Source organism: Salvia splendens, chromosome 2 (assembly GCF_004379255.2).
Source record: "Salvia splendens isolate huo1 chromosome 2, SspV2, whole genome shotgun sequence".
NCBI lineage: Eukaryota > Viridiplantae > Streptophyta > Magnoliopsida > Lamiales > Lamiaceae > Salvia > Salvia splendens.
Genome location: NC_056033.1, coordinates 29,593,041 through 29,620,046, shown reverse-complemented (window position 1 = coordinate 29,620,046; position 27,006 = coordinate 29,593,041). Strand labels below are relative to the sequence as shown.

The window sequence follows — 27,006 nt, the reverse complement described above, 5'->3', positions numbered from 1 at the left end:
CGGGTCCCACGGAGGCAAAGATAGCCTCCAGGTTCTCGTCCCGATCAGCTCGGCAACTCCGGACTCGGTCTGCAGAAAGCAGGACCGAAGATGAAGCGAGCTCCTCAAGGAGCGGCAGATTCTGAAGCCGAGCTGCTATCTCTCGGCTGTACAGAGGCAGCACGACGTCGGCCCCCTGCTCGCCCTTATCGGCAATTAGCCTTACCAGACTACCGACAAAGGCCGAGAACTGGCTGCTCAAAAAGAGTTTCTCCGTGTAAACACGGAGAGCCTCCCCCTGGGCAGCCACGGCGGCAGTATCCCTCCGTTTCGTCTGCTCTCGCTGGATGACGAGCTGGTTTTTGGCAAACTGAGCTTCATCCTGGGCCGAAATCCTAGCAGCTCTGGCCTTCTCAAAGTTAGCCTCAGCCTGTTCGGCCCGATGACAAGCAGCCGCCAACTTCCTCTGCATCTCAGCATAGTCATTGGACGCTTTGGAGAGTTCGACGGCGACGAGCTTGGAGAGCATATCGTTCCTCTGAAAATGGATAAAGAAAAAAGTCAACAAAGGGGCCACAAAAAATACAGGAAAAAAAGCAAGGCCAGAAAATCAAGAAGAGAGTTCACCTCGGCGAAGTCCGTGGGCCATAAAAACGGCTCACAGATATGTTCCGAAGGAGGCGCCAAGACCACATCTTTCTCTGGCACTCTCGGGGGCTTCTGGGCCCTCCCCTTCCCCTTTGCCGAAGTCGACTCCGGCTTCTTCGGATCCGAAGAGGTTTTTTGCCTTTTCGGAGTCCTCTCGGCATCAGACGCCGAGCTGGTGGTTTTCGGCCTCTCCGGCTCCTTGGGCTCCGAAGATTTGCGGCTAGCCTTACTCAGCATGTACACTGCCAAAAAGCAAGAAAGCAAAGTCAGGTTTTCTTCGTTAAAGCAGTAGAGCATAAAGATAAAGAGAAATCCTCACCCTCGGCCTCTTCGTCCGAAGACGAGATGTCGAACACGACGTCGCCCTTGACGAGCTCAGACTCCGTGTATTGTTTCCTAACTATGGGAATCTTGTTGAGCTCGCCATCGAGCTCGTCCAACGGTTCAGGCCGAGGATGACGGATAACGGACTCCGGCCCTCTCCAGGGAAAACTAGGAGCCGCGGTCCTATCATAGTAGAAGAAGCGATTTTGCCACTTCGGCCACTTCGTTTTACAAAAGGCCCTAAAGGGCTGTAACGGGATCAAGTAAAACCAAGACCCCTTCCTCTTAAATTGAAAGAATTTAAGGATCGCCTTCAAAGACAAATCCCTTCCTAACCTACGGAGTTCGGCAGCGAAGGCCGACAAGTGCCTCCAAGAGTTCGGAGTCACTTGGCCTAAAGGAAGCTGAAAAAAATCTAGTAAATCTATAAAGGCAGAAGGGAGGGGGAAACGAAGCCCGCATTCTAAGCAGGCCTCGTACACGGTGGCGTACCCCTCCGGCGGGGAGTCAGCCCTATGATCACCGTCAGGTACCACCGCCTTCCCCCCAGGAAAAAAGTATTTTTCGGGTAGGGATATCACAGTATCCTTACTCAAAATACTAGGGAAATACTCTACAGTCTTCTCCCCGGACTCTTTCCGGCCAGAAGACCCCTTATCCCCTTTCCTACCGCTACCCGACTCCGAAGAAGAAGAAGACATTTTTCTTACCATTATCCAGAATGCCGAAGTGACTCACCTCGCCGAAGTGATTCACTTCGCTTTTCGGGGGGGGGTAGTGATGGGGTACGAACTAAACCCTAATGGCAAGCCCAATAACAGTGACGGCCCATCAGCCCAGAGCCCAAGAAAGAGTATCTGTTCGGCACCAAAGAGTTCGGCACGACCCAAGAGTTCGGACTCAGCCTACAGCTCGGTAAAAGCCGACCAGTCAAGCTCTCCTCTCAGATCGGCAAGAGCTGATCGGTAAAGTCCAGCAGTTCGGTCTCAGCATTCGACCGAACTAGGAGTTAGTGGACTCATGAAAGGCCTCCACGACCTCCGCTATACCCACGATCTATTTAGTGGTACGAAGCAGTTATTGAGCAGTTATTGCTCACCCACGATCTTGTTAGTGGGGCTGCAAACCACGACCTTAGTTCAATGTATAAATAGAACTTAGATCAGATAGAAAAGGGTTAAGCTCTCTAGAGATAAAATACCATATAGCAAGTCTGTGTTGTAAGCTGTAATCCCAGATCAAGCAATACAATCTTGCCCTCCCTTCTTCCCGTGGACGTAGATTTACTTCAGTAAATCGAACCACGTAAATTCTGTGTCATAATCTTCCTTCTCTACCAGCATTTATTAACATCAGAAATTCGCGGAACCATCACTTACCATCATCATCAGCAGAGTATTGAGTGTATTTATCTGGAGCCACAAACTCCTCGTCAATCTGGAGTTGATAATCCCATGAGGGCATCGTACTTAGTTTTGAATCGAAGGCCAGACCCAATATGTCCTGAACTGGGGCAAAGCCAGCACTGAACTTTTGGACCCAGATGAATGAAGACAACCAATTAGGTTTTACAAGTAAAATTCTTTTCGAGTTTTCCACAAAGATGTTACTAAAGGATCGTGAAGCAGCAAACAAGATACAGAAAGAGCACTAACTGCTGTCAAATTCTCAAATATCATAAGGATGTGAATAGATCTGGCCTCCTTTCTCAGCAAGCCACATCGCTCTTACACCGTCATAGTACTGCCAAGACAAAAAATAAATTCAGACTATTCTTTTTGGTCGAAATTAAGTAGAGGGAAACTACTATAAAAAAACCTCGATTGTAGTCTTGTTTTGTAAAATAAGATAGAAGTGCCACCCGAGGAAAAATCCTAGCGCCAAACACAAGGGTACCAACAGTAAACCTGAATTAACCTGAACATAAATCCTTAGTCAGTACAATAGAGAACATAAATCCTTAGTCATTACAACAGAATATAAATCCAGAGAAAGTAATAAAACAAAAAACGAACTAGAAGTAATCACATGTATTATTCTGGAAGAGTCTTCACTGTCTTGATGAGAATAAACTGTCGCACTTCCAACAAGCAATACCTAAAATAACACAAGGTCGATCAAATGATTCATATCAAAGTGTGAATGCAGATGAGACAAAGGTAAGAAGGATGCACCACAAAGTAAAGCGTACCAGGGAGTATATGCAAGCAAGAACAGCATATAAAACAGAAAGACAAAGAAGATCTATCTTGTAGTTTCCGTGCCCCACACAGTTATTCATCCAAATACAATGGTGATCCTAGCATCAAGAGGCAACTGTTTAACAGCATTATACAGGGCAGTCAAGAAAATGGAAAAACATTGCATGGATTGGGCATACCATTCGTAAAACACATCTATTAGTATTACAGATGCGGCAATGATGGGCGCGAGGAGGCTTATAGTGCGAACACTTCTGGCAGTACCTCAAATCACCACCCTGTCGACATTTCTGAAGAAAAAGGACAATACCAACGCGCTGTGCAGGCTAGAAAAAATAGAATTTCAGCCACTGACATTTGGCTCTCATGCAAGGACGGGACGCAACACAACAACAACAATAATGAAAACACCAAACCAGTATTACTACTGTCTAGTAAGCATATTTGATTTACACAACTTCAAATTCAATTTGCACTTTGTCAGGAGAAAACAACAAATTTAAGCCAATGCCAAAGAGCTAACACCGCCAATCAGCACCACAATGATTCCAATCTTTAGGGATTGATCACTGTCCTATCAAATTCAATCTTGTGGCCACATCATACAATCTTATAAAATCAAGGCAACAAATTTAAGCCAATGCCAAGAGCTAACACCACCGCGATGGACTCATCACTGTCCTACCGAATTCCAATCTTGTGGACCAATCAGCATAAAACATTTGATCTAGCTTTCTAATATCAATTCCATCACAAACTCCAAAAATATATCGCAACAAACCTAATTTTCATATACAATATAATGAAGAGTAAAGGTCATTTTTTGTCCTAAACATTCACTTTTTGAAAAACAGGTCCATAACAAATGAAATATTTATCGGATTGGCCCTTTTTTTACGGTTCCGTTAAAAAACTAACGGTCATGCCACTGTGCAATTAGTGTTGACCGTTAGTTTTTTTGACAGAACCGTCACAAAAAGGACCAATGATTACTTTGGAGACATTTTCATTTGTTATGGATCTGTTTTTAAAAAAGTGAATGTTTTAGACCAAATTCGTACTTTGTTCATATGTTTAGGAACAAAATTGACATTTAGTCTATAATGAAACTATAACTACAAATGAATGCAAAACAAATCAGGGAAAAGAAAATTTGAAATCACAAGGGACATGGCTAGAATCAAAACTGGACAAACTAAAATGACTCAAAAAGCTGCAGATTACTTGACAACTGTATATTAGTTCACAAACACCTCCGAAATCAACGGAATCAGCACATGCATTTACATTTCAGAATACAACAGCAATTCTGGAAAAAGGCGAGAGAACTATCCATTTTCGCAAAAATTCCACTCAACTTTTTTTTTTCTTTTTCCTCATATTAGCATATTGGCACGAGGGAAATGCCGTAAGAACACATGCAAAATAACCGGCGAAACAGAAGAAAAACAGAAGAATGGCGAACTTTGCGCTTGATCTCGTGGATCGGGGTGCCTGCGTCCTCAACATCGGGCACAAATGAGCTCGGGGCCCAACCCGGATCGGTGTAAATGGCGCGGCGGTAGCTGGATATGCTCACGAGTGCAATGAAAGTGAAAACGACGGCGTTTAGCATGCCGGGAGAGAATCCGAGGCCAAACCAGCGGTCGATGAAGACGAACACCGTGGAGAATTAGATGTAGAAGATGACGGCGCGTTTGATCCAATACCGCCGTGCCTTATAATTGTGGTATGTAGGCTTACTCAGATTTTTTTTTTTTTTTGTTTCCATATCATCCACTTCCAGAAATTAGAGTAGATGGGTATGAGTTTCTTGCTATGATTTGATCAATATCATTAGAAAAAGTTTTCTAATTTTTGTTAATTTTTTGGCTATTTCCATTTTTAGTTTTAGCTGTGACTGTTTTCCACCCGCGCGGTGCCATATATATATATAAGATTCCATATATAGGGATGTATTCATTTCCTTTTTTCATATTTTCTCATATTTTCATTTTTATCTCAATCGTTTATTTCCTCCATCCTATGGCCTAAATTATTGGCTTTAACCATTAAATTTAATTCAATTAAAATCCGAAAAGGTCAAAATAGGTAAACAATAAATTGGTGGTTATGGAAACTTCCATGATTTCCTCTCCCTAAATAGCTGCGGTTATTATTAATTAAAATCATGTTTCCAATATCTCTTCTCTCCCAAAAATTTATGCTTCTCCATTGACGTCTATGCTTCATGAGAAAACCAATTCTTGAAAAAATTCACAACCAAGAAATCAGCGGCGTCGCATTAAATTGGTTGTGAAGAATACCGCGATTATTATGAATTAAGATCATGTTTCCAATATCTCATCTCTCCCAAAAATTTATGCATCTTTATTGACGTCTGTGCTTTATGAGAAAACCAATTCCTGAAAAAATTCACAACCAATAAATCGGCGCCGTCGCATTAAATTGGTTGTGGAGAATACCGTTTGTGTATTTGTGGCTAACGATATACAAAATGTACATATTGTACAGTATAATGCGTAGTTTAGTTTCTGTAATGCATTATTTGTGATATGTAATGAACATTTATCCTGGCCCGTTTAATTTAAGTTGTGTCGTATTTCGATGTTTGACGCACGTTTCTTGTTTTCCCTAAGGGTTTAGCAAGCTTAGGGGCTAGGGTGTAGTATGTTCTAAGTCTAAAAAACGTTGTCCAAATACATGAGCTGCAGTCATTCGTCTGGGTTGCACATGCATAGCGCGTAGGCATTTTTTAAAACAGATATACATAATGTACATATTGTGTAGTATAATGCGTAATTTTAGTTTCTGTAATGCATTATTTGTGATATGTAATGAACATTTATCCTGCCCGATTTAATTTAAGTTGTGCCGTATTTCGATGTTTGGCGCATGTTTCTTGTTTTCCCTAAGGGTTTTAACAAGCCCAGGGGCTAGGGTGTAGTATGTTCTAAGTCTAAAAAACGTTGTCCAAATACACGAGCTGCAGTAATTCATCTCGGGTTGCACATGCATAGCGCATCGGTATTTTTTAAAACAGATATACATAATATACATATTGTGTAGTATAATGCGTTGTTTTAGTTTCTGTAATGTATTATTTGTGATATGTAATGAACATTTATCTTGCCCCGTTTAATTTAAGTTGTGTCGTGTTTCGATGTTTGACGCACGTTTCTTGTTTTCTCTAAGGGTTTAACAAGCCCAGGGGCTAGGGTGTAGTATGTTCTAAGTCTGAAAAACGTTGTCCAAATACACGAGCTGCAGTAATTCATATCGGGTTGCACATGCATAGCGCGTAGACATTTTTTAAAACAGATATACATAATGTACATATTGTGTAGTATAATGCGTAGTTTTAGTTTCTGTAATGCATTATTTGTGATATGTAATGAACATTTATCCTGCCCCGTTTAATTTAAGTTGTGTCGTGTTTCGATGTTTGGCGCATGTTTCTTGTATTCCCTAAGGGTTTTAACATGCCCAGAGGCTAGGGTGTAGTATGTTCTAAGTCTAAAAAATATTGTCCAAATACATGAGCTGCAGTAATTAATCTCGGGTTGCACATGCATAGCGCGTAGGCATTTTTTAAAACAGATATACATAATGTACATATTGTGTAGTATAATGCGTAATTTTAGTTTCTGTAATACATAATTTGTGATATGTAATGAACATTTATACTGCCCCGTTTAATTTAAGTTGTGTCTTGTTTCGATGTTTGGCGCACTTTTCTTGTTTGTCCTAAGGGTTTAACAAGCCCAGGGGCAAGGGTGTAGTATGTTCTAAGTCTAACAAACGTTGTCCAAATACACGAGCTACAGTAATTCATCTCGGGTTGCACATGGATAGCGCGTAGGCATTTTTTAAAACAGATATACATAATGTACATATTGTGTAGTATAATGCATAGTTTTAGTTTCGGTAATGCATTATTTGTGATATGTAATGAACATTTATCCTGCCCCGTTTAATTTAAGTTGTGCCGTGTTTCGATGTTTGGCGAACGATTCTTATTTTCCCTAAGGGTTTAACAAGCCTAGGGGCTAGGGTGTAGTATAGTCTAAGTCCAAAAAACATTGTCCAAATACACGAGCTGCAGTAATTCATCTCGGGTTGCACATGCATAGCGCGTAGGCTTTTTTTAAAACAGATATACATAATGTACATATTGTGTAGTATAATGCGTAGTTTTAGTTTCTGTAATGCATTATTTATGATATGTAATGAACATTTATCCTGCCCCGTTTAATTTAAGTTGTGTCGTGTTTCGATATTTGGCGCACGTTTCTTGTTTTCCCAAAGGGTTTAACAAGCCCAAGGGCCAGGGTGTAGTATGTTCTAAGTCTAAAAAACGTTGTCCAAATACACGAGCTGCAGTAATTCATCTCGGGTTGCATATGCATAGCGCGTAGGCATTTTCTAAAACAGATATACATAATGTACATATTGTGTAGTATAATGCGTAGTTTTAGTTTCTGTAATGCATTATTTGTGATATGTACTGAACATTTATCCTGCCCCGTTTAATTTAAGTTGTGCCGTGTTTCGATGTTTGCGCATGTTCCTTATTTTCCCTAAGGGTTTAACAAGCCCAGGGGCTAGGGTGTAGTATGTTCTAAGTCTAAAAAATGTTGTCCAAATACACGAGCTGCAGTAATTCATCTCGGGTTGCACATGCATAACGCGTAGGCATTTTTTAAAACAGATATACATAATGTACATATTGTGTAGTATAATGCGTAGTTTTAGTTTCTGTAATGCATTATTTGTGATATGTACTGAACATTTATCCTGCCCCGTTTAGTTTAAGTTGTGCCGTGTTTCGATGTTTGGCGCATGTTTCTTATTTTCCCTAAGGGTTTAACAAGCCTAGGGGCTAGGGTGTAGTATGGTCTAAGTCTAAAAAACGTTGTCCAAATACACGAGCTGCATTAATTCATCTCGGGTTGCACATGCATAGCGCGTAGGCATTTTTTTAAAACAGATATACATAATGTACATATTGTGTAGTATAATGCGTAGTTTTAGTTTCTGTAATGCATTATTTATGATATGTAATGAACATTTATCCTGGCCCGTTTAATTTAAGTTGTGTCGTGTTTCGATATTTGGCGCACGTTTCTTATTTTCCCAAAGGGTTTAACAAGCCCAAGGGCCAGGGTGTAGTATGTTCTAAGCCTAAAAAACGTTGTCCAAATACACGAGCTGCAGTAATTCATCTCGGGTTGCACATGCATAGCGCGTAGGCATTTTCTAAAACATATATACATAATGTACATATTGTGTAGTATAATGCGTAGTTTTAGTTTCTGTAATGCATTATTTGTGATATGTAATGAACATTTATCCTGCCCCGTTTAATTTAAGTTGTACCATGTTTCGATGTTTGGCGCATGTTTCTTGTTTTCCCTAAGGGTTTAACAAGCCCAGGGGCTAGGGCGTAGTATGTTCTAAGTCTAAAAAACGTTGTCCAAATACACGAGCTGCATTAATTCATCTCGGGTTGCACATGCATAGTGCGTCGGTATTTTTTAAAACAGTTATACATAATGTACATATTGTGTAGTATAATGCGTAGTTTTAGTTTCTGTAATGCATTATTTGTGATATGTAATGAACATTTATCCTGACCCGTTTAATTTAAGGTGTGTCGTGTTTCGATGTTTGGCAAACGATTCTTGTTTTCCCTAAGGGTTTAACAAGCCTAGGGGTTAGGGTGTAGTATGTACACATTAATGACAACGTTAACAAAGAATAGTAGTTTGAGTTATAAAACTAGTGTTTTGTTATAATCGCAGTTATGGACTAATTTTGACTGATTTACATAATGTACATATGATGCCAGAGACGATCGCTCTTTCTTCCTCTAGGGTTCATCGGCTCACCCTGATCTCCAGTCGTACTTGGGCTTACCTCGGCCAATCTATCCCTGAATTTTTTCGCAAGTGCTACCGGAATTACATCGTCGACCGCTTCGTCGATGTCGAGTCTTAGCTGCTACTCTAATATGGAACAAACAACATAAAACATCAGAAAATTATCATTAAAACAGAATATAGCATGGTATGCGCACTTTGAATCTTCACTGAGTGGATTAACCAATATAAACAATACCTCTCATAATGCCTATTATACTCCAAATAATGACAATTACCTGCTACATAATGCACTGCTTACACTAAATAATGCACATATGTAATCTTCACTGAGTTGATTAACCCATATACAAAATACCTCTCATAATGCATAATATACTCCAAATAATGAATAATACTAACGACAACAAGCACTTCTGATTTCAAATAATGTGTACTTTGAAATTCACTGAAATAATTCTCACATATACACAATAACCTTCCTAATGAATACTATAATGTAAATAATTACAAAAACTTAACCTATAATGTGCAAGACAAATAAAAAAATGCACATATTTATATTGCATTCAATAATGGATCATTTTACACTTTGAATCTTCACTGAGTCTATTAACCAATATAAAAATACCTCTAACAAATGCCTAATAAAAACCAAATAATGCCAATAACCTACTACATAATGCATTGTACAAACCAAATAATGCACATATGTAATCTTCATTGAGTCTATTAACCAATATAAAAAACTCTAATAATGCATAATATACTCCAAATAATGACAATAACCTGTTATACAATGCACTGCCTAAACCAAACAATACACATATGTAATCTTCACAGAGATGATTAACCCATATGCAAAATACCTCTCATAATGCATAATAGACTCCAAATAATGACAATTACATACCGCATAATGCACTTCCTAAACCAAATACTGCACATATGTAATCTTCGCTGAGTTGATTACCCCATATACACAATACCTCTCATAATGCATAATATACTGCAGATAATGACAACTTAAAGATACATAATGCACTGTCTAAACCAAATAATGTAAATATGTAATCTTGACAGAGTTGATTAACACATATACATAATACCTCTAATAATGCATAATGTACTGCATATAATGACAACTAGCAGCTACATAATGCACTACCTAAACCAAATAATGTACATACGTATCTTCCAATAACCATTTTTCCCACAACAGCCAACGAACCGGGTACATAAGTCAAAATATGTAACAAATAATGCATCCAAGTACATCAATAATGTGGATTTTAGATTATCTAATGCGCACAAAACATTCATGCAATTACCCTTCCAGTCATTACCCAGACATGAAGATGAATACACAATGGAAGCCTAATTGATGTCGAACAACTGAACCAATTATACGCTCACTTCATACGCTCAATCAAATGACGCAATTATACACGCAGTTATACCTGCAGCTTGTGTAGGTTGAGAGCACGAAGGACGACCTCGTTTAGTCATTGCGAATCTGTCATAACAAAAAGGCATTAGATACCTGAATCCATCATTCTAAACCCAAAATTGATGTCTGCGCTTCGGATACAGAGAAAACCTTGACCAAACAAACTACTAATTTACGAATTTCGAAAATCGCAACGTAGTGGATGTTAAAATCTTTGCTTTTCGTGTCTAAAAATTCATGAATTCGGATTCTAGTCTGCCTTTTTCACACATACCTTGTCGACTTGGTGAATACGACAGCACCGGTGTTGCCGGTTTGCGTTCGATGTTTGCACTGGTGGAGGGTGGGTGACGGGATCTAGGAAAGTGATGACAAATTTTTCCTAGGCTTCCGACGGAAAATAACGGCGGCGGCTAGGGTTTGTGTTTAATGGAAGAAGGGGAGTGGGAAAGGCAGAAGAGTGGAGAGGAAGTTAGAGAGTGTTAAATGAGAGAGAATACGTCGATGGAAGGGTGGAATTCATCTGAATGCTTAAATTTCGATGCAACACGGGTTATAAAAACAAACATCCATCTGGACCGTTGATGAATCAGATCCAACGACCCATATTTAGAAGAATAAATGATCTAAGGGATGAATACGAGAATAATGCTCCCTTATATATATGTAAGTATTTCTAATTGAGATATTGTTCTTTAATTTCACGGTACATAATCTATCACAAGCGTACACAAACTTAAATATTAGTATTAACTTTATGAAAGAGAAATAAAATTTTATAAAAACAAAATAAATACTTACAATTTACAAAATAAGCCCGAACTTTTAAAGAAAGATGATATTGTTTGGCTCTACAAATTCAATCGATATACAATAAGACCAAAAAAATCAATAAAATCAAGTCAATCCAATCCAATAACCAGCTACAATATATAATCAGAAATTCAATATATAAAGAAACCAATTTATACTCAAATACTATAGTTTATATGTAACAATAACTATACAAATTCATTAATAAGACCCAAAAATAACTTCTCTATAAATATATCTACATGCTAAAACATCTCAAATTTTGCAACAATCAATTATTCAATAATTGAGAATTAACGAATGAATTATACTAAATTAATAAAGACAATCCCAATAATTCTATAAACATAATATCTATAATTTTAAATTCTATATAACCAATCCTAATAAAACACAAAATGATCAATATCTAGAGTCTAAAAGTTAATATTGACTCCGCTAATATATTCACTTGCTTTAAATGGATGGCAATTTCAAAGTTTCGTGATTGGCTTATTCAGACCTCATGGGCATGGGTTGGGCCTGCATAGCCCATTTGAACAATTTAGCTTCACTATCAAATCATCCATTTTGTTAAATATTATCTTCGTCTTCAAAAAATAGTCTCATAGCTCCATTTCCGGTCTTTCATAAAAAATAGTCTTATATTTAAAATGAAAAATAACTTCTAATTTATTACTCACTTTTTTTTATCTGGTTCTCTTTTTCTTTATTCACATTTGATCGTGGTCTTTCATATTTCATTCACTTTATTTCTCTATGTCATCATTTACGAAATTTGCATCGGATGCAATTTGCACAAATGACTTTTCCATAGTTAGCGCGAAGTTAGGTTAATAAAAAGCAACACAAATTGAACTTATATCTAATGGGCTCGTATTGAATTCAATGTTCCGCCTATTGCCCACTTTTGGAGTACATGTATAAGGGAGCAATAAACAATACATAAGTTTAAAAATAAAGGTTTATTTAGCACTACTATAATTTAATTATATTAAGATAATTCTTATATGTCAACATAAAAAATAAATTATATATAAGGGCCTCATATTAGTAGGAATACATAAGTGAGAGTAAGACAATTTAATGGCCTCTTTCACCAAGATATTGCATCTAATGTATTCAATTAATCAATTTATACCAAAAGAATTTAAAATTATATTACATAACTTTATGCTTAAATCACCCATCTTTTAGTTTAAAATGCATCCAAACATCGTCTTGCACCAATTTAGAGAGAAAGATGGGTGATTTACAACTAATCAAATCAATCAAGCATATGAAAGATTACATGTAGAGATAAAGATAACACATTCCTCTCAGTGATCAAATCAATCAAGCATCAATGCAATAAGACAAGTGAATTTTTATTTTACCCATTAGATAATAGTAGTAGTATAATATACCATTGCTTTTATCTTTTAACTTTTTTAATCATGACAACTATGATTTGATAAATCTAACAACACTTTTATGTCATATATCTCATGTTATAAATCTTGTATTAATATCCAATAGTGCATGCTACTAAAATTTTATAATTAAAAAAAATTCATGAAAAGGGGAAAACAAAATTCTCACAACTTGGCTTTTATGGATGTATAGATTGTATTATAATAAACTTTTTTGATAAATTATAAAAAAAAAGACAAAAAGGAATAAATTTAAATCAAATAAATAAAAACCATAAGTTGCAACAATTAAATACAAATAATCTTGGGATGATTGGAATTTTGGGGATTAGAGAAAATGTTATTCTCATCATCCATGGTGAATAAATTTTAGAAAAAATGAGAAATAATAAAATTGAAGAAAGATTACATGGAGAGAGAAATAGAGATTTTTTTTTAATATATAAAAGATATTTAAATAATAAATAAAAGATATAAAGATATTTAAATAATAAATAAAATATTTATTGACCTATGAGATTGTAACAAATAGCATAATCTCATTGGTCAATAAAATAAATTGAGAGAGACCACTTGATCTTATTTTTACCCAATGGTCAAAAAGAGTGTGCTTTAACTAATTGACATCTCTTTATTCTCTATATCAAATCAATATCCAATAGTGCATGCTACTAAAATTATATAGTTAATAAAAAATCATGAAAAGGGGGACACAAAAATTCTCACAACTTGACTTTTATATATGTATAGATTATATTATAACAATTTTTTTGATAAATTATAAAAAATGACAAAAATATTTAAAACAAATAAATAAAAATCATAAGTTGCAACAATTAAATACAAATAATCTTGGGACGATTGAAATTTGGGGAATTAGAGAACATGTCACTCTCATCATCCATGGTAAATAAATTTTTTTTTTAAAAAAGAGAAATAATAAAATTGAAGAAAGATTACATGTGGAGAGGAATAGAGATTTTTTTGTGAATAGAACTATAGCAAATGTGATATCAATTTGTAGAGGATGAAAAAATATGAATTTTGGTATAATTTTTTTTATCGATTTCATTTAATATATTAAAGATATTTGAATAATAAATAAAATATTTATTGACCTATGAGATTGTACCAAATGGCATAATCTTATTGGTTAATAAAATAAATGAGAGAGAGACCACTTGATCTTATTTTTACTCAATTGTCAAAAAGAGTGCAATTTGACTAATTAACAACCATTTATTCTCTATATCAAATCAATCATATATTAATATTGTATGCTAATACAATTTTATAATATACTTCTCAATATTTCATAAAAGTTGGCGGGAAAAACAAATTTTTGAGAACTTGGCTTTTATAATAGTTATAGATGAGGCTAGCAAATAATGAAGGGTGAACCTGGAATTAGAGATGCAGAGATGGGGATTTCGGTTGGTAAGCAGGCCAAGCTCGAGTTTATTAATGTCAGTGATAGTAGAAGAGATTGAAAGAGAAAAGTTGAGGTTGAAGATTGTTATGGACATGTTGATGTGGCTATGGTGCAAAACTGCTCTAGTGAGGTCAAGCTCAAATGGAGTAATGGAAGGATTGGAGACTGGAGAGAGTGGAGTAGCGGCAGGAGTAATAGAGGTTGAATGCTCGATCAGAGCATCCACAATGGCTTTCGCCCAGCAATAGCTCAGCCATAGCTCAGTCACAAACTTCTCATGCCATATCATCAGCACTAAAAATCCTTCTGCCACATCATCAGGACAAGCAAATAGCCCAGCAATAGCCTAGCCACATCACTCCTAATTATATAAAACAAATAATTGACAATCACACAAAATACGGAATTAAATTTACGAAATAGATATGCGAAAATTCAATAATATTATTTAAATTAAAAAAAAGTACATTAAAAAAATACATTAATTTTAAAAAAAGTACATTAAAAAATACATTAATTTTAAAAAATTACATTATTTAAAAAAAACCCGACCTCCGCCTCACTCCTCGTCTCCGTCGCTCCCGTCGCCACGGTCGCCGCCGGTACCCCCGTGCCCCCCGGTCTTCAAATCGTCACGCATGCTCACGAGCAATGCGTGAAAATAATTAACAATCACACAAAATACGGAATTAAATTTACGACACAGATACGAGAAAATTCAATAATAATATTAAAATTAAAAAAATACATTAATTAAAAAAAATTACATTAATTTAAAAAAAACTCTTGTTCCACACACAAACTATGGAATTACATAATTAAAATTTACAATCACGAAAAATACGGAATTAAATTTACGACACAAATACGGAAAAATTCAATAATAATATTAAAATTTAAAAAGTACATTAATTAAAAAAATACATTAATTTAAAAAAAACTCCTCTTCCACACACGAATTACGGAATTACATAATTAAAAATTACAATCACGCTAAATACGGAATTAAATTTACGACACAAATATAGGAAAATTCAATAATAATATTAAAATTTTAAAAAAGTACATTAATTAAAAAAATTACATTAATTTAAAAAAAACTCATCTTCCACACACGAATTACGGAATTACATAATTAAACAATCACGCAAATACGGAATTAAATTTACGACACAGATACGAGAAAATGCAATAATTTTATTTAAATTAAAAAAAGTAAATTATAAAAAAAATTACATAATTAAAAAAAATCGGCTAGCCGATTCCGAGCCCGCAATGGCGGCTAGTGGATCGGCTAGCGGATCGCCTAGCGCCCGCGAATCGGCTAGAGCTCGCCGATCGGCTAGCCTAAATTGTCGCAATGGAGGCTAGCGGATCGGCTAGCGCCCGCGATCGGCTAGCCTACCGCTAGCCTCCATTGTGGATGCTCTCAGTAATGGACAACATGTATTGAAATAAAAATTGAAATTAACTAAAATAAAATAAAAGATAATTAAGAATAATATTGTCATTATCTATTTTAATCTATTATTTTGGAAACTCTATCAAACAACATAAAAAATAAAACAAATATTTCTTAATGCCTCCCAAACAGTGTAGAATAGATTATTAATCACATTTTATTAAATAATTTGTATGGATGATAATTTTACTTTGATAATTTCACTAGTCTACCAAACTATGGCTAAATGTTTCAGTATAACTGTATAAATACTGTCCACCTTTTTACCATAAGTGGTGGATTTTTTTTTGACAAAATTTAAGAATATGAGGAAATATAATAAAATAAATAACTAAGGAGAATAGCATAAAAGGTAATTATGTTGGTTTTTCTTTTCTTTTTTTTGCATAATATTTAAGAACATGAGAAAAAATAATAAAATAATGAATTAAGAGAGAACAATATAAAAATGCAATTATATTATATTTTACTAAAAATAGAAATTAATTACTCATAGTGGCAGCCAAATGAAATATTATATGTAGTCAACAGAGGAAGTACTTTATATCTAAAAGCACTGTGGCTAATAAATTACAAAGATAATTTAAATTGTTATATATTTGAATATTAATTACTTTATTATCTTATAGTATACTATAAGAATGAGCCAAAATGAAAGTGTATATTATTCATTTAGGAGTGATATTTACGTTAATCTTTTATTGAGAAGAACCACAAAAACTGTACTACTCCCTCCGTCCTAATTTATGAGTCATATTTGAGTTTAGCACGAATTTTAAGAAATGTAAAAGAAAATTGATGAAAAAATATAGTGGAATGTGTGTAATACTTTACATATTAGTCTTATAATAAAATGTAAGTAAAAAAATTAGTGGAATGTAGGGCCTATTACTATTTATGGAATATTCCAACCAAAATTCTTAAAATGGAACACCAAAAAATGATAAACTGGATGGAGGGAATACTATAATTTTCATATTATCAGTAAAGAAGAAATAATTGCAAATATTTATAAACCACTTCCTGATTCCAAAACAACACACTTGATTCAAAATAAACAACACAAAACTCTCTAAAGCTCATTATTCAAATCTAAAAAGAATTCAACAAAACTTTGAAGCCTTCATCTTGATTCTTAAGGCTAGTTAGATATTCTACTTATGTAGTTGCTCTCACTGTGAGGTCGGAGGAGATGATTTCAACAAAATTCTATGATCTTGACTTCTAGTTTGCCTTGACGAAAATTTGTCCAACACGATAGCAATACAAGACACACGAGTCTCGAAAGAAATTACGAAAAAAAAAGGATTTAATTAGATCACCAATGCGATACTCAACTCCAGATATTCTCTAGACGAACTGATAAGCATTGGGTAGACTAGGATCTAGATTTCGAAGAAAAGATGTAATGCATAAAACACAAACCAAGATTACCCAGACCGCATATCATTTCCATGCTTTCCTTGTTTATCTGAGTGTTTTTGTTTTATCTTCTTCTGTTGGCACGTTCTTGATATCCTGGCTTTTCTTGCGGCATCAGGCATGATCTTTTTGTGCTCCTTTTTCCCGATTGCTTAAACCACCAGTCTAGTCTGTCCAACAATGATACGTATAAAAAAACACTAGACTAGTATATAATGAAGTTCTTACAGTGTAGGTAGCATACCTTTTTCTTCTTTAGAGAGCTGCGGGCTTGATATTTCCCTCTGTCTTCCCTTCCTTCTCTGATCAATGCCAATTTTTCTTCCTTTGTCAGCTTCCTCTTTATGTTTGCCTGATGCACAATAGCAAATGCATTAGATTTGTATTCACTAAAATATGAGAAGAACAACTAAGATTTGGTAAGGAATAAATAATATAACGCTCCATTTTGAATACTCAATTGATAAAGCTTGAATTTCCTAAAGAGGAAGATCTTAAACAAACTGTGTCATTTCTCATCGGAATCTCCTTTTATTTATCAGGGTACTTGAAACCATTATCGTGTTGCGTGTGATTGATATGATGGTGAGGCAACTACTAAATAGGAGAGCTCACCTCGAGTGTTGCAGCATCTACCCTCTTGAGGCTAAGTTGGTCTGAGGTAGGAAGCTTGAATCCATGTTGTGTCAAAGCAGTCCTTGCACCCTTCTTAGCCTATTATCAAAGTCAGCAACATGTCACATTCATATAGAAACACACAACCCTTTGGGATACTAGCCAAAAAAAGGTCTTCACTGAGAATTAAGAAGCACAAACCTTCAGCTCTCTGATTCTTTGGAAGTCCTCGTTGGAAATAATTCCATCATTTGAGGATGAAGTGACGTTTCCTGCTAATTTCTTCAAAGCACGAAGACTGTTATTGGCAGCATTCAACTGTCCCTCAAAATCAGAGAACTTCCTTTTCTTCTGTTTTGGTTTATTGCTATCAGCATCAGCCTCCTTCCCAATACTATTATTGGTTTCCAGTAAATCATCATCTTCACTCTCTTCATCATCACTGATTCACTAGCACCGTCAACACTGTAATCAATATCATCTCCATTAGAGTCTTCATCATCAGAGCCAATGGAGCCCCTGCCATCACTTTCGCCCCGTCCATCCTCTTCAACAAGATCAACAGAATCATCTCCTTGGCTATCATCCCCATCAATGTCCTCATTACTACTCCCTTGATCTTCTTCTTCCAATAGCTCCATGACTGGGATATTGCTCTCAACATGCACCTCGCCAAAGGCTTTGGGTTTAGCTTTAAGTTCAGCAGGCCTCCCTCTATTCTTCTTGACTAGCAATGATGGGCAAATCTAGAAACCAAAATTTCAGATTCTATGAAATAAATCCAAAGACAGCACAAGTGATTTTCCAATAAAGGTGCTTACTTGAGTAAAGACAATCACAAGGGGTGGAGAGAGATATAGACCTCTCTAAATAGTGTAAGAAGAGATCGAGCAGAAGCAGAAACTGATTTCTCTTGTGACTTTCTATATAATACAAGGTCTTGTAACAGTTCTTCAGTCATCAACTGAAAATAGGAGCAAAATGCATAGTCAGTCTCTGCAACTACATTTCTAATAACATACTTCAAAACTATTCTGAACTTACCAAAGGCATGCGAAGACATATTTCGCGAACTACATTCAACCCAACAGTGATTTCCTGGAAAAAGGAAAGATGAAATTTTAAGTTACTCAACATACACTGAACTAGAGGTTCCTCTTAATAAAGCACAATGGTACCTCGGGTTGCGATCGATCATGTACAAATTGGTTTACTATTTGCTTGAACAATGGTTCAACTGCATCAGGTGGTATCTAGTAGAAAGAATCCAAAATGTATGAATGGCAGAATGAGAATACTATCCAGGAAATAAGACAAGCTCATGAGGAATCAAGAGCAGGAACCACATAAATTTGGCCAATAAAGTTGAGGGTACCATTTCGTGGCAGGCTTGAACAGCTGCTGCAAGTAGAGTTGTAACATCTGGTTGATGTGGCTACAGTGAATACAAGCAGACTTGGATAAATATTAGGATGAATACCCTTCTTATGTCAGTAAGGGATAAGCATACCTGGACGTATCTTTGAAGATAAGAATAGAAATTCAACAAGATCAGGTGGTGAAGGCCAACAGTTCGCACAATTACTTTAAGCATCATCATTCTAACCTATGAGAAGACAAACATAATATTTAGCACATCATTAAAGCATATATTTTCAAGCCATCGTCCCATGTGAAAGTACACAAATGAATTACCTCAAACTTTTCATTGGTGCTAGACTGCAGTCGAGAAAATAACTTCTCGGAAAAACCCTGTGGACAAAATTTGACGAGCGTCAGTCTCCCCCAACACCTTCAAAGAATAATATAGTACTCCTATTAGAGAAGAACCAGGCAAATTATTAAGCAAACCTGTGCATCTATCAAATGGTTTAGCGGTGAGGAGTAGTTTGTGTTACTTTTCTCGGATGATAAACCGTGCTGCTTCTTCAGCTTTCGGGTAACACGCTGCAGTTTCGCCTTCTCCTTCTTTTTGCTTGATGGTGTGCCTTTAAGGTTTGCCTAAATTGCTCAAAGTAAATCATAAACATTTGGTACATATATATCACGGATGTCTGAAACAATTAATTCTATAAAAGTTGATAAAAGAAACTGACGAAGGACTTGGCTCAAGCACCAGCCATATATATCAGATAAACAATCTTTTAGAGATTCATGGAGCTAAAAAGCATAATCCCCAAATATGAGTCAAGTACTCGAGGATGTAAATGCATTACTAAGCTATTATGTTATGAATTATGATCACAGTCAGTTTCTCTAATCATTTGAAGCAAAAGCCTATAAACAGTTTAAAGAATGAAACACACCTTGTGTATAGCTTCTTTAATCAGAAATACTTGAGGCTGTGGGGTTGCTTGGTCCTCTTGGCTGTCAAAATCATCACTATCATCATCTTTGATCTTCTCAAACTCAAGAAGAAACGACAAGGCAGCAATCATGTTTCTGCAAGTAAAATTTTTTATAGAGACAATTAGATATCATCCTGATAACTTATAAAGCAGCACAAAAAAATAAACCTTGTTGACGGATGAAAACATGCCATGCATATAGCATTTGCCGTCCTATCATCACACCAAACTTTCCTCCGATGGAGAACACACAGGGTAATTAGCGCTCGCTTAGATATTGCTTCTTCCTCTTGCTGATTTTCCACAAAGATCAGTTACATCACACTTCAAAAATGAAGAATTCAAAGATGAGAGAGCCAAAAGCATGTAAACACTATACACCTGCAGCATTCCAAACAAAATGTTCTGGAGTGCCTTATTCTTCTGATCGTTCTTATGTTTCTGATTCATACGCCTAATGCTTTTAATAACGTGGGAAAATGCCAGTTTTCGCAACACTTTGCCCCGGCGTGTCTGGAGCCCCATGAATACTTCTAGTGTCTCAGCAATATCTATGATCTGGAACGCAAGAAATCACACCAAGAACTTAGAGATTGTTCATTCCACCTGGAATTACACACATAGTACAAACAAAAATCATAACACACCATGATTAAAAACACATTTCCAAATTCATGGACGGATCCAGGATTTAAAAATCGTGGGGTCGGACGAGATAATTAATATTATATATATTATAAAAATACATTACAAATAAAATTATCTTTGTTTTATCACGATAGTTGACTTTTACGAGTTCATATTTTTAACTTTTACGAATATTCATATTTTGAAGCTGGCCGAAATTTTATCATTGGAAATAATTGCAAACATATCTTCCAGTCGTTGATTGTGTTCAACATTAGCACCAGAAGAACAGATAAAACTCATGAGAACAGATACAAACTCAAGATATTTTTAAAATACATTTATCCATTAATTTAATATGGATGGTAATTAAAATCAATAATAAAAAAGATAAGTATATAATTATTATATTCATAAAAATTAGGTCAAATAAACAAAATAAAAGTAAAAAAATAATAAAACATGATTAAAAGAATATCAATAACGCACCAATTTTTTTTGTGCAAAGCCTATGCCCCTCAAAAATCTTAATCTTAGTCTCCTACTATAACTTTCTATTTAATCAAAATAATAATTGGGTAGAAATATAGAATTTTTATTTATAAAGAAAGTTGTAACTCTTGTAATAAAGATAAAATTATTTAATAAGGACAGTATTGACTGATTTTTTTAACTAATAAACTTAAATAAATTAGGAATTTATGTAAATTTGTGGGAAAATTAAGGAGAAAAAAAGTTAATACTACATGGCTTAGAAAATTATTGGCATGCGAATTAAATGAAAAAGCAGTATTAACGGCGAGTGTCCATAGGCAATCAATTAGATTTTTTACTTATAGATTTTCTAACCCAACAATCAATAGGAGTATTAACCACTCCTCAGCCCAAAAATCAATATTAACCTCTCTGTTCATCTTCTTCGTTGAGAATACATCAGCTTCTTGTGCAACCCCTCCCCTTATCTATCTCTACTCTATTCTTATTAGTATTGTTCCTTTCTCCTCTTAGTTTTTGGAAAAGGCGGAAGGCTTCGGGTAGAGTTGAAGCTGGCCGTGGGGTCGGAGACGGAACTGCACCAGGTCAAAGGTCGAAGATGATGTTTTCCGGCAGTGTTCGGTGGACCGCCGGTGGGGTCGGCCGACCCCGCGTGACCCCACCTGGATCCGCCGATGTTTCCAATATGCCACCATATTCCATGTTACTTTTTGCAAAATTATGGCCAAACAGCGTGGAAAATAAGCATTTATATTTTACTAAATTCCAAAATATTAATTAATTAACAATAACAATACAGAAAAATGATGCAACAAAGCAATATTCCTTCAGGTTTCACATAAATCTCGAAAAATGCAATCCATGAAACGGAGAATATAGTAACCTTTCGATTGACCAAAAGTATCAACGCTTTCGTCACTTGCACCGAGAGCACACTCTTGGCCGAAGATTCCAGAATCTGGACCAATTCAGTCGGAAATTGGGCTAAAAACAATGCCCTGTCGCCCAAGTCCTTCACGACGGAGGAATCGGCGGAGATTCCACTAATAGATGTGTAATTCAGGGCGGCTTGCTGACGAAAGAGGTCGAGAGACGATTTAAATTGATCGTAGACAAGCGAGAGCTCCGAGCAATATCATTCGGGATCAACTTTCATGACTGCAGGGATGTGAGATTGAGCTTTACTGAGATGCGTCCCGACGCAGATATCTCATTGCGTAGCGCCGCCATGGTCGAGAAGTTGACGTGCAGAAGAAGCGACGGCGCTATATCCTTCAGGATTCTGTTTCTGGTATTTCGCTTTTAATATTTTGTTTTTATAGTCTTCCGGTAGGGCTGGCAAATCGTGCGGATTAGGTTGTTATCGGGTCAACCTGATAATGACTCAATCCAATAAGGCATAACCTGAACCCGACCTGTTATGGAAACTGTAAATCCGAACACGAACTCGACCTGCTACCTTCAAACCCGAACACGACCCGCACCCGACACGAACCCGTTATCGACACGATATAATATGGGTTGACACGACACGATATAATATGGGTTGACACGACACGACAACAACCCGAACCTGATATTACACGATTAAAACCTAATATTACACAATTAAACCTTAATTTTTAACCTAATTTACACAATTCAAATTCGTTTTATACTATTTAAACCTGATTTATAAGAAATTAAAAAATTAAAGTAATATATATATTTTTAAATAATAATAAAAATAATAATATTATTTCTTAATGGGTTACCCGTATCCGATCTGAACCCAACCCGAAATTATCGGGTCAAGACTCTTCGGCCCGTGTTTAAACAAACTCATTATTTAATTTTATTTTACAGTTAGGTTTACAAGACTTTTATTTTTTTTATTATAGTTTGTTTTAATTTTATTTTACATGTTAGGTTTACAAGCCTTTGATTTTTTTTATTATAGTATGTTTTATACCTGTGCGATACAATCCATTTTATTTTATGAAATACTATGTAATAAACAGTAGGATTATTATACAAAATCTAATTTTATAAATATGGAGTATAATAAAATTACAGAATTATATTAAAAATTAAAAATAAAATATTTTAACATATAAAAAATGTACAAAAAATTAAAAATTAGAAAAAATGTACAGAAATACTTTATAGTCTGTTTTATACCTGTGCGATACAATCCATTACAGTATTATTGGGCGTTGGGCCTTAAAACTTCATGCAAATAGAGAAAAAAAAAAGAAAAGGAAAAAAAATCTAAGTAGAAAAAATTACACAAAGTCCTTTCGTCTCTCTCTCACATAGTCAAACACTACACCTCTCGATGTCATTCACCTGAACTCCGACTCTTCTACATCACGCCTTTCACGCCTAATCATTACCGCCTAACTTCTCCAACACCTTCCACCATCTCTTTTCATAATCAACTCTCCTTATTCTCTATTAGCTTGAAGCTTCACATTAAAATATACTCCCTCCGTCCCGAGCTACTCGCTCATTTCCTTTTCGGCACAGAGATTAAGGAATGAGTGTATAGGAAAGTCAAAAATGACGGCTGTAGGTGAAAATTTTTACTAAAAATGGAAAGAGTGCAAGTAACTTGGGACGCCCAAAAAGGAAATACGTGCGAGTAGTGCGGGACGGAGGGAGTATTTCTTATGAAAATTTGGTAATCTCAAACCATTGCATTAAACATGACCCATAATAATATTCTACATTTATTTCCTTTACTTAACACTATTTTTTGGTCATGGTTCTTACCTCTATATTTTTCAGGTATCATTGGTGTGGCTGTCAACTCATAAAAATTTGTTATGCATTCTGCATCTAGACTCATCGAAATCCAAGTATCATATTCTCATAAGTGTTGAATCATTGTTTTGTTTTTTTATTTATTGAATGTAGTTGTAACCTTGTTTTTCACAGCCATGCTTTTTTGCACATTGTGGAGGGATGATGTTGATTTCTATCTCCAACAAATGGAAAGAATTAGAGTAAAAAAGCCTACTATTATTGTCCAATTTTACAAACCTACTTTGTTTCGTGTTAAGTGTCATTTTTTTATTAGTTATATGTATTTTACTATTGCTATAAATTAATAACTTTAAAAGGTTTAATATTAGGTACTATTCTTGTGCGTACTCATACAATACATCTAGGGTTTACATCAACATGATATTGATGAGATTTCCATTTTCAAAGAGAGGTAAAGCTTTTTCATTACATTTTTTTGAATTTTGATTTTAAATCACTCTTTATTTCTCCTTGAAATGTTAATGATCTTAACACTGACGTTACATCTTCATAGGATTTCTGGTTATGCCACTTTTTAGTGTCAAGAAAGAAAGAAGATTTGACATAAAATGATTGAAAAAGTGAAGTGAAAAATATCATTTCAGACATTTAAACTATATGAAAATATCATACCAAATACTAGAGAGAAAGAATCATATTACTCATTATCTAAATATCCCATTTTTATGAAAGTTCAAAAACGCCATCCATGTTTTCGGTGGAAATTTAGGATAAATAAAGAAAATGTATTATGAGCGTGATTACACCTTAGTCCAGCGACTTATCAGAATATTTTTAAAATCTAATAACTATTGCCATGTAAAACGAAAATTTTAGAGATCATTTATGTAGTTTATTGTTTTCTATTTATAAAAGTAGTAACTAATTTTAGTGATCAAGGTGAAATTGAAAAGATATAGTATAACTATTTCTTGTTAACATAAATTAGAAAGAATCCAAATGAATAAATAAGCCCATTAAGCTGTAGCCTGTAGGTTTTGGGCCTAGCTCGAATCCGTTGTCGACTAAACCTATGTTGTAGATTCTAGATCAATCTCGATCATTCCAGAACCCTTCACAAATTCTTCCAAGGGAACATAATTTCATCGATCTCCCTCGTTTAATTATCTGATATCTGAAATATTTGTCTTCGAAACCTGATATTGCCGCACTAGTATAGTATTTCATTCCCTCGTTAATCATTCTAGTTTATTGTTTGTTAGAAAAGAAGAAGCAAAAAACATGTCTAGAGAAGGCCCTAATTGGGAAGGACTGCTTAAGTGGAGTCTTTCCCACGCCGACGGTACTAACACTTCTCGCAATTTGAGGTATTCTCTTATTTCCCCAATTCTTTTAAAAAGTGTTCTTTTTTCAAATTATAGTTTGCTTAAATTAAATGTGTTGGAAGTTAATTTTACCAGTTTTTTTAGCCGTTTCTGGAATTTCACTTGTGTGTTTCGACATGAATTAATTAGAGTATATATTTTTCATGCTGGGCTTAGTGAGGAGGATAGAAAATGGTTTATGGAGGCGATGCAAGGGCAGACAATTGATGTTATAAAGCGAATGAAGGAGATAACACTTGTTATGAAGACCCCAGAGCAGGTGTTGGAGTCTCAAGGGGTGACTCCTCAGGATATTGAAGGTCTTCATAGTTTCTAATGATAATTTCATCATCTTATCTTATATATGTATGTGGTTGGTTTCTGAGGTTTTTTCAATTATGCTACTTGTGTAGATATGTTGGATGAGCTACAAGAACATGTGGAATCGATCGACAATGCTTACGGTTAGCTCTTAGTTATGATCTGAATTGAGGATTCTTTGATGCAGAGAGATGGTGGATTTATTATGTTTCTGTGCTTTGCTAGATCTTCATTCCATTGGTGGTCTTGCGCCTCTCCTCGGCTACCTCAGGAGCTCGCACCCTAACATTAGGGCGAAAGCAGCCGATGTTGTTAGCACCGTTGTACAAAACAATCCCAGGAGTCAAGAGCTGGTCATGGAAGCTAATGGCATGGAGCCATTGTTGACAAACTTTACCTCTGATCCGGATGTTGGAGTTCGTACCAAAGCGCTTGGTGCAATCTCTTGTAAGGATCACTTTGTTTGTGAAATGTGCATTAATTTAATCAATGGATGAACAGATTCTTGATCCTTTATTTTATTCAATTTTCACTTTGCAGCTCTGATTAGGCATAACAAGTCTGGAATTGCTGCGTTTCGGTTGGCTAATGGTTACACGGCACTAAGAGATGCTTTGAGCTCTGAGAGTGTGAGATTTCAAAGGTATATGTCTTATTATACTTAGCTAGACATCTATGCTTAGCTTATAATGTTGATTACTGGTTTAGTCTAAAGTTGAGGATGATTATGTTTTGTGTAATTATCAATGCAAAAATGCATCATATGCAGGAAAGCCCTTAACTTGATCCAGTATCTCCTTAGCGAGAATCGTTCAGACATTGGTGTTATATCCGAGCTTGGATTTCCTCGCATAATGATGCACCTTGCATCAAGTGAGGATTCTGATGTACGTGAAGCAGCACTAAGGAGCCTCCTTGTTCTAGCTCGGGACAGATCGGAGAAGCCTGTTACCTCGGGTGAAGATGATGATAAACTGAAGCAGATTCTACAAGACAGGATCAAAGGAATTAGTGAGATGTCTGTTGAAGATCTAGGAGCTGCGAAAGAGGAAAGGGAGCTCGTTGACTCTCTTTGGAAAGCCTGTCACAATGAACCATCGCCTCTCTTTGAGCAGGGCCTTCTATCCCTCCCCGGAGAAGACGCTCCTCCTCCAGATGTAGCGAGCCAGTATTTCCAGCCTCCTCTTAGAGCTTTGGCTGCAGACAGAATTCCCGACCCAAAACCAGAGAACGAGAAGAAGGAAGCGCCTTTGTTATTAGGTCCTGGAGCCTCAGCTTAGGTCAGTTTGTTTAACGCAGTTATGCACCAGAATCATTGTATGTGGCTTAGTTAAGATCTTGTGCTATATTTATACTTTTCCTATATTCGAAAAATCCAACCTTTTCATTGTTTGGTTTACTGTGTTCAAGTTTGTTTTATATTGAATGTTTTCATTCTGTTATTACGTCACCAAGTCTCGTGT

The 27,006-nt window shown here is 35.7% G+C and overlaps 2 protein-coding genes and 1 pseudogene across 3 annotated transcripts; 1 reads left to right on the top strand and 2 right to left on the bottom strand.

Moving 5' to 3' along the window:
- Positions 1–818: 818 nt before the first annotated feature.
- Positions 819–4,767, bottom strand: LOC121777956 (probable protein S-acyltransferase 16). The gene is made up of 7 exons (XM_042175304.1): positions 4,618–4,767; positions 3,332–3,478; positions 3,143–3,250; positions 2,980–3,048; positions 2,770–2,868; positions 2,331–2,694; positions 819–869 (listed from the first exon to the last, which is right to left on the bottom strand). The coding sequence occupies exons 1-6, from the start codon at positions 4,765–4,767 to the stop codon at positions 2,620–2,622; spliced, it is 648 nt and encodes a 215-aa protein (XP_042031238.1). The 3' UTR covers positions 819–869; positions 2,331–2,619.
- An 11,705-nt stretch (positions 4,768–16,472) lies between these two features.
- LOC121770571 lies at positions 16,473–22,340 on the bottom strand (annotated as a pseudogene).
- A 2,618-nt stretch (positions 22,341–24,958) lies between these two features.
- On the top strand, positions 24,959–26,942 carry LOC121792132 (hsp70 nucleotide exchange factor FES1-like). Of its 2 annotated transcripts, none has more exons than XM_042189954.1 (6): positions 24,959–25,225; positions 25,373–25,542; positions 25,636–25,686; positions 25,769–25,990; positions 26,084–26,186; positions 26,313–26,942. In XM_042189954.1, exons 1-6 carry the CDS (start codon positions 25,140–25,142, stop codon positions 26,821–26,823), a joined length of 1,143 nt encoding a protein of 380 aa, XP_042045888.1. In that variant the 5' UTR covers positions 24,959–25,139; the 3' UTR covers positions 26,824–26,942. The 2 variants fall into 2 exon arrangements, with proteins under 2 accessions (XP_042045888.1, XP_042045889.1); XM_042189955.1 differs by having other exon boundaries at positions 24,961–25,225; positions 25,400–25,542.
- The last annotated feature ends 64 nt before the right edge of the window (positions 26,943–27,006 follow it).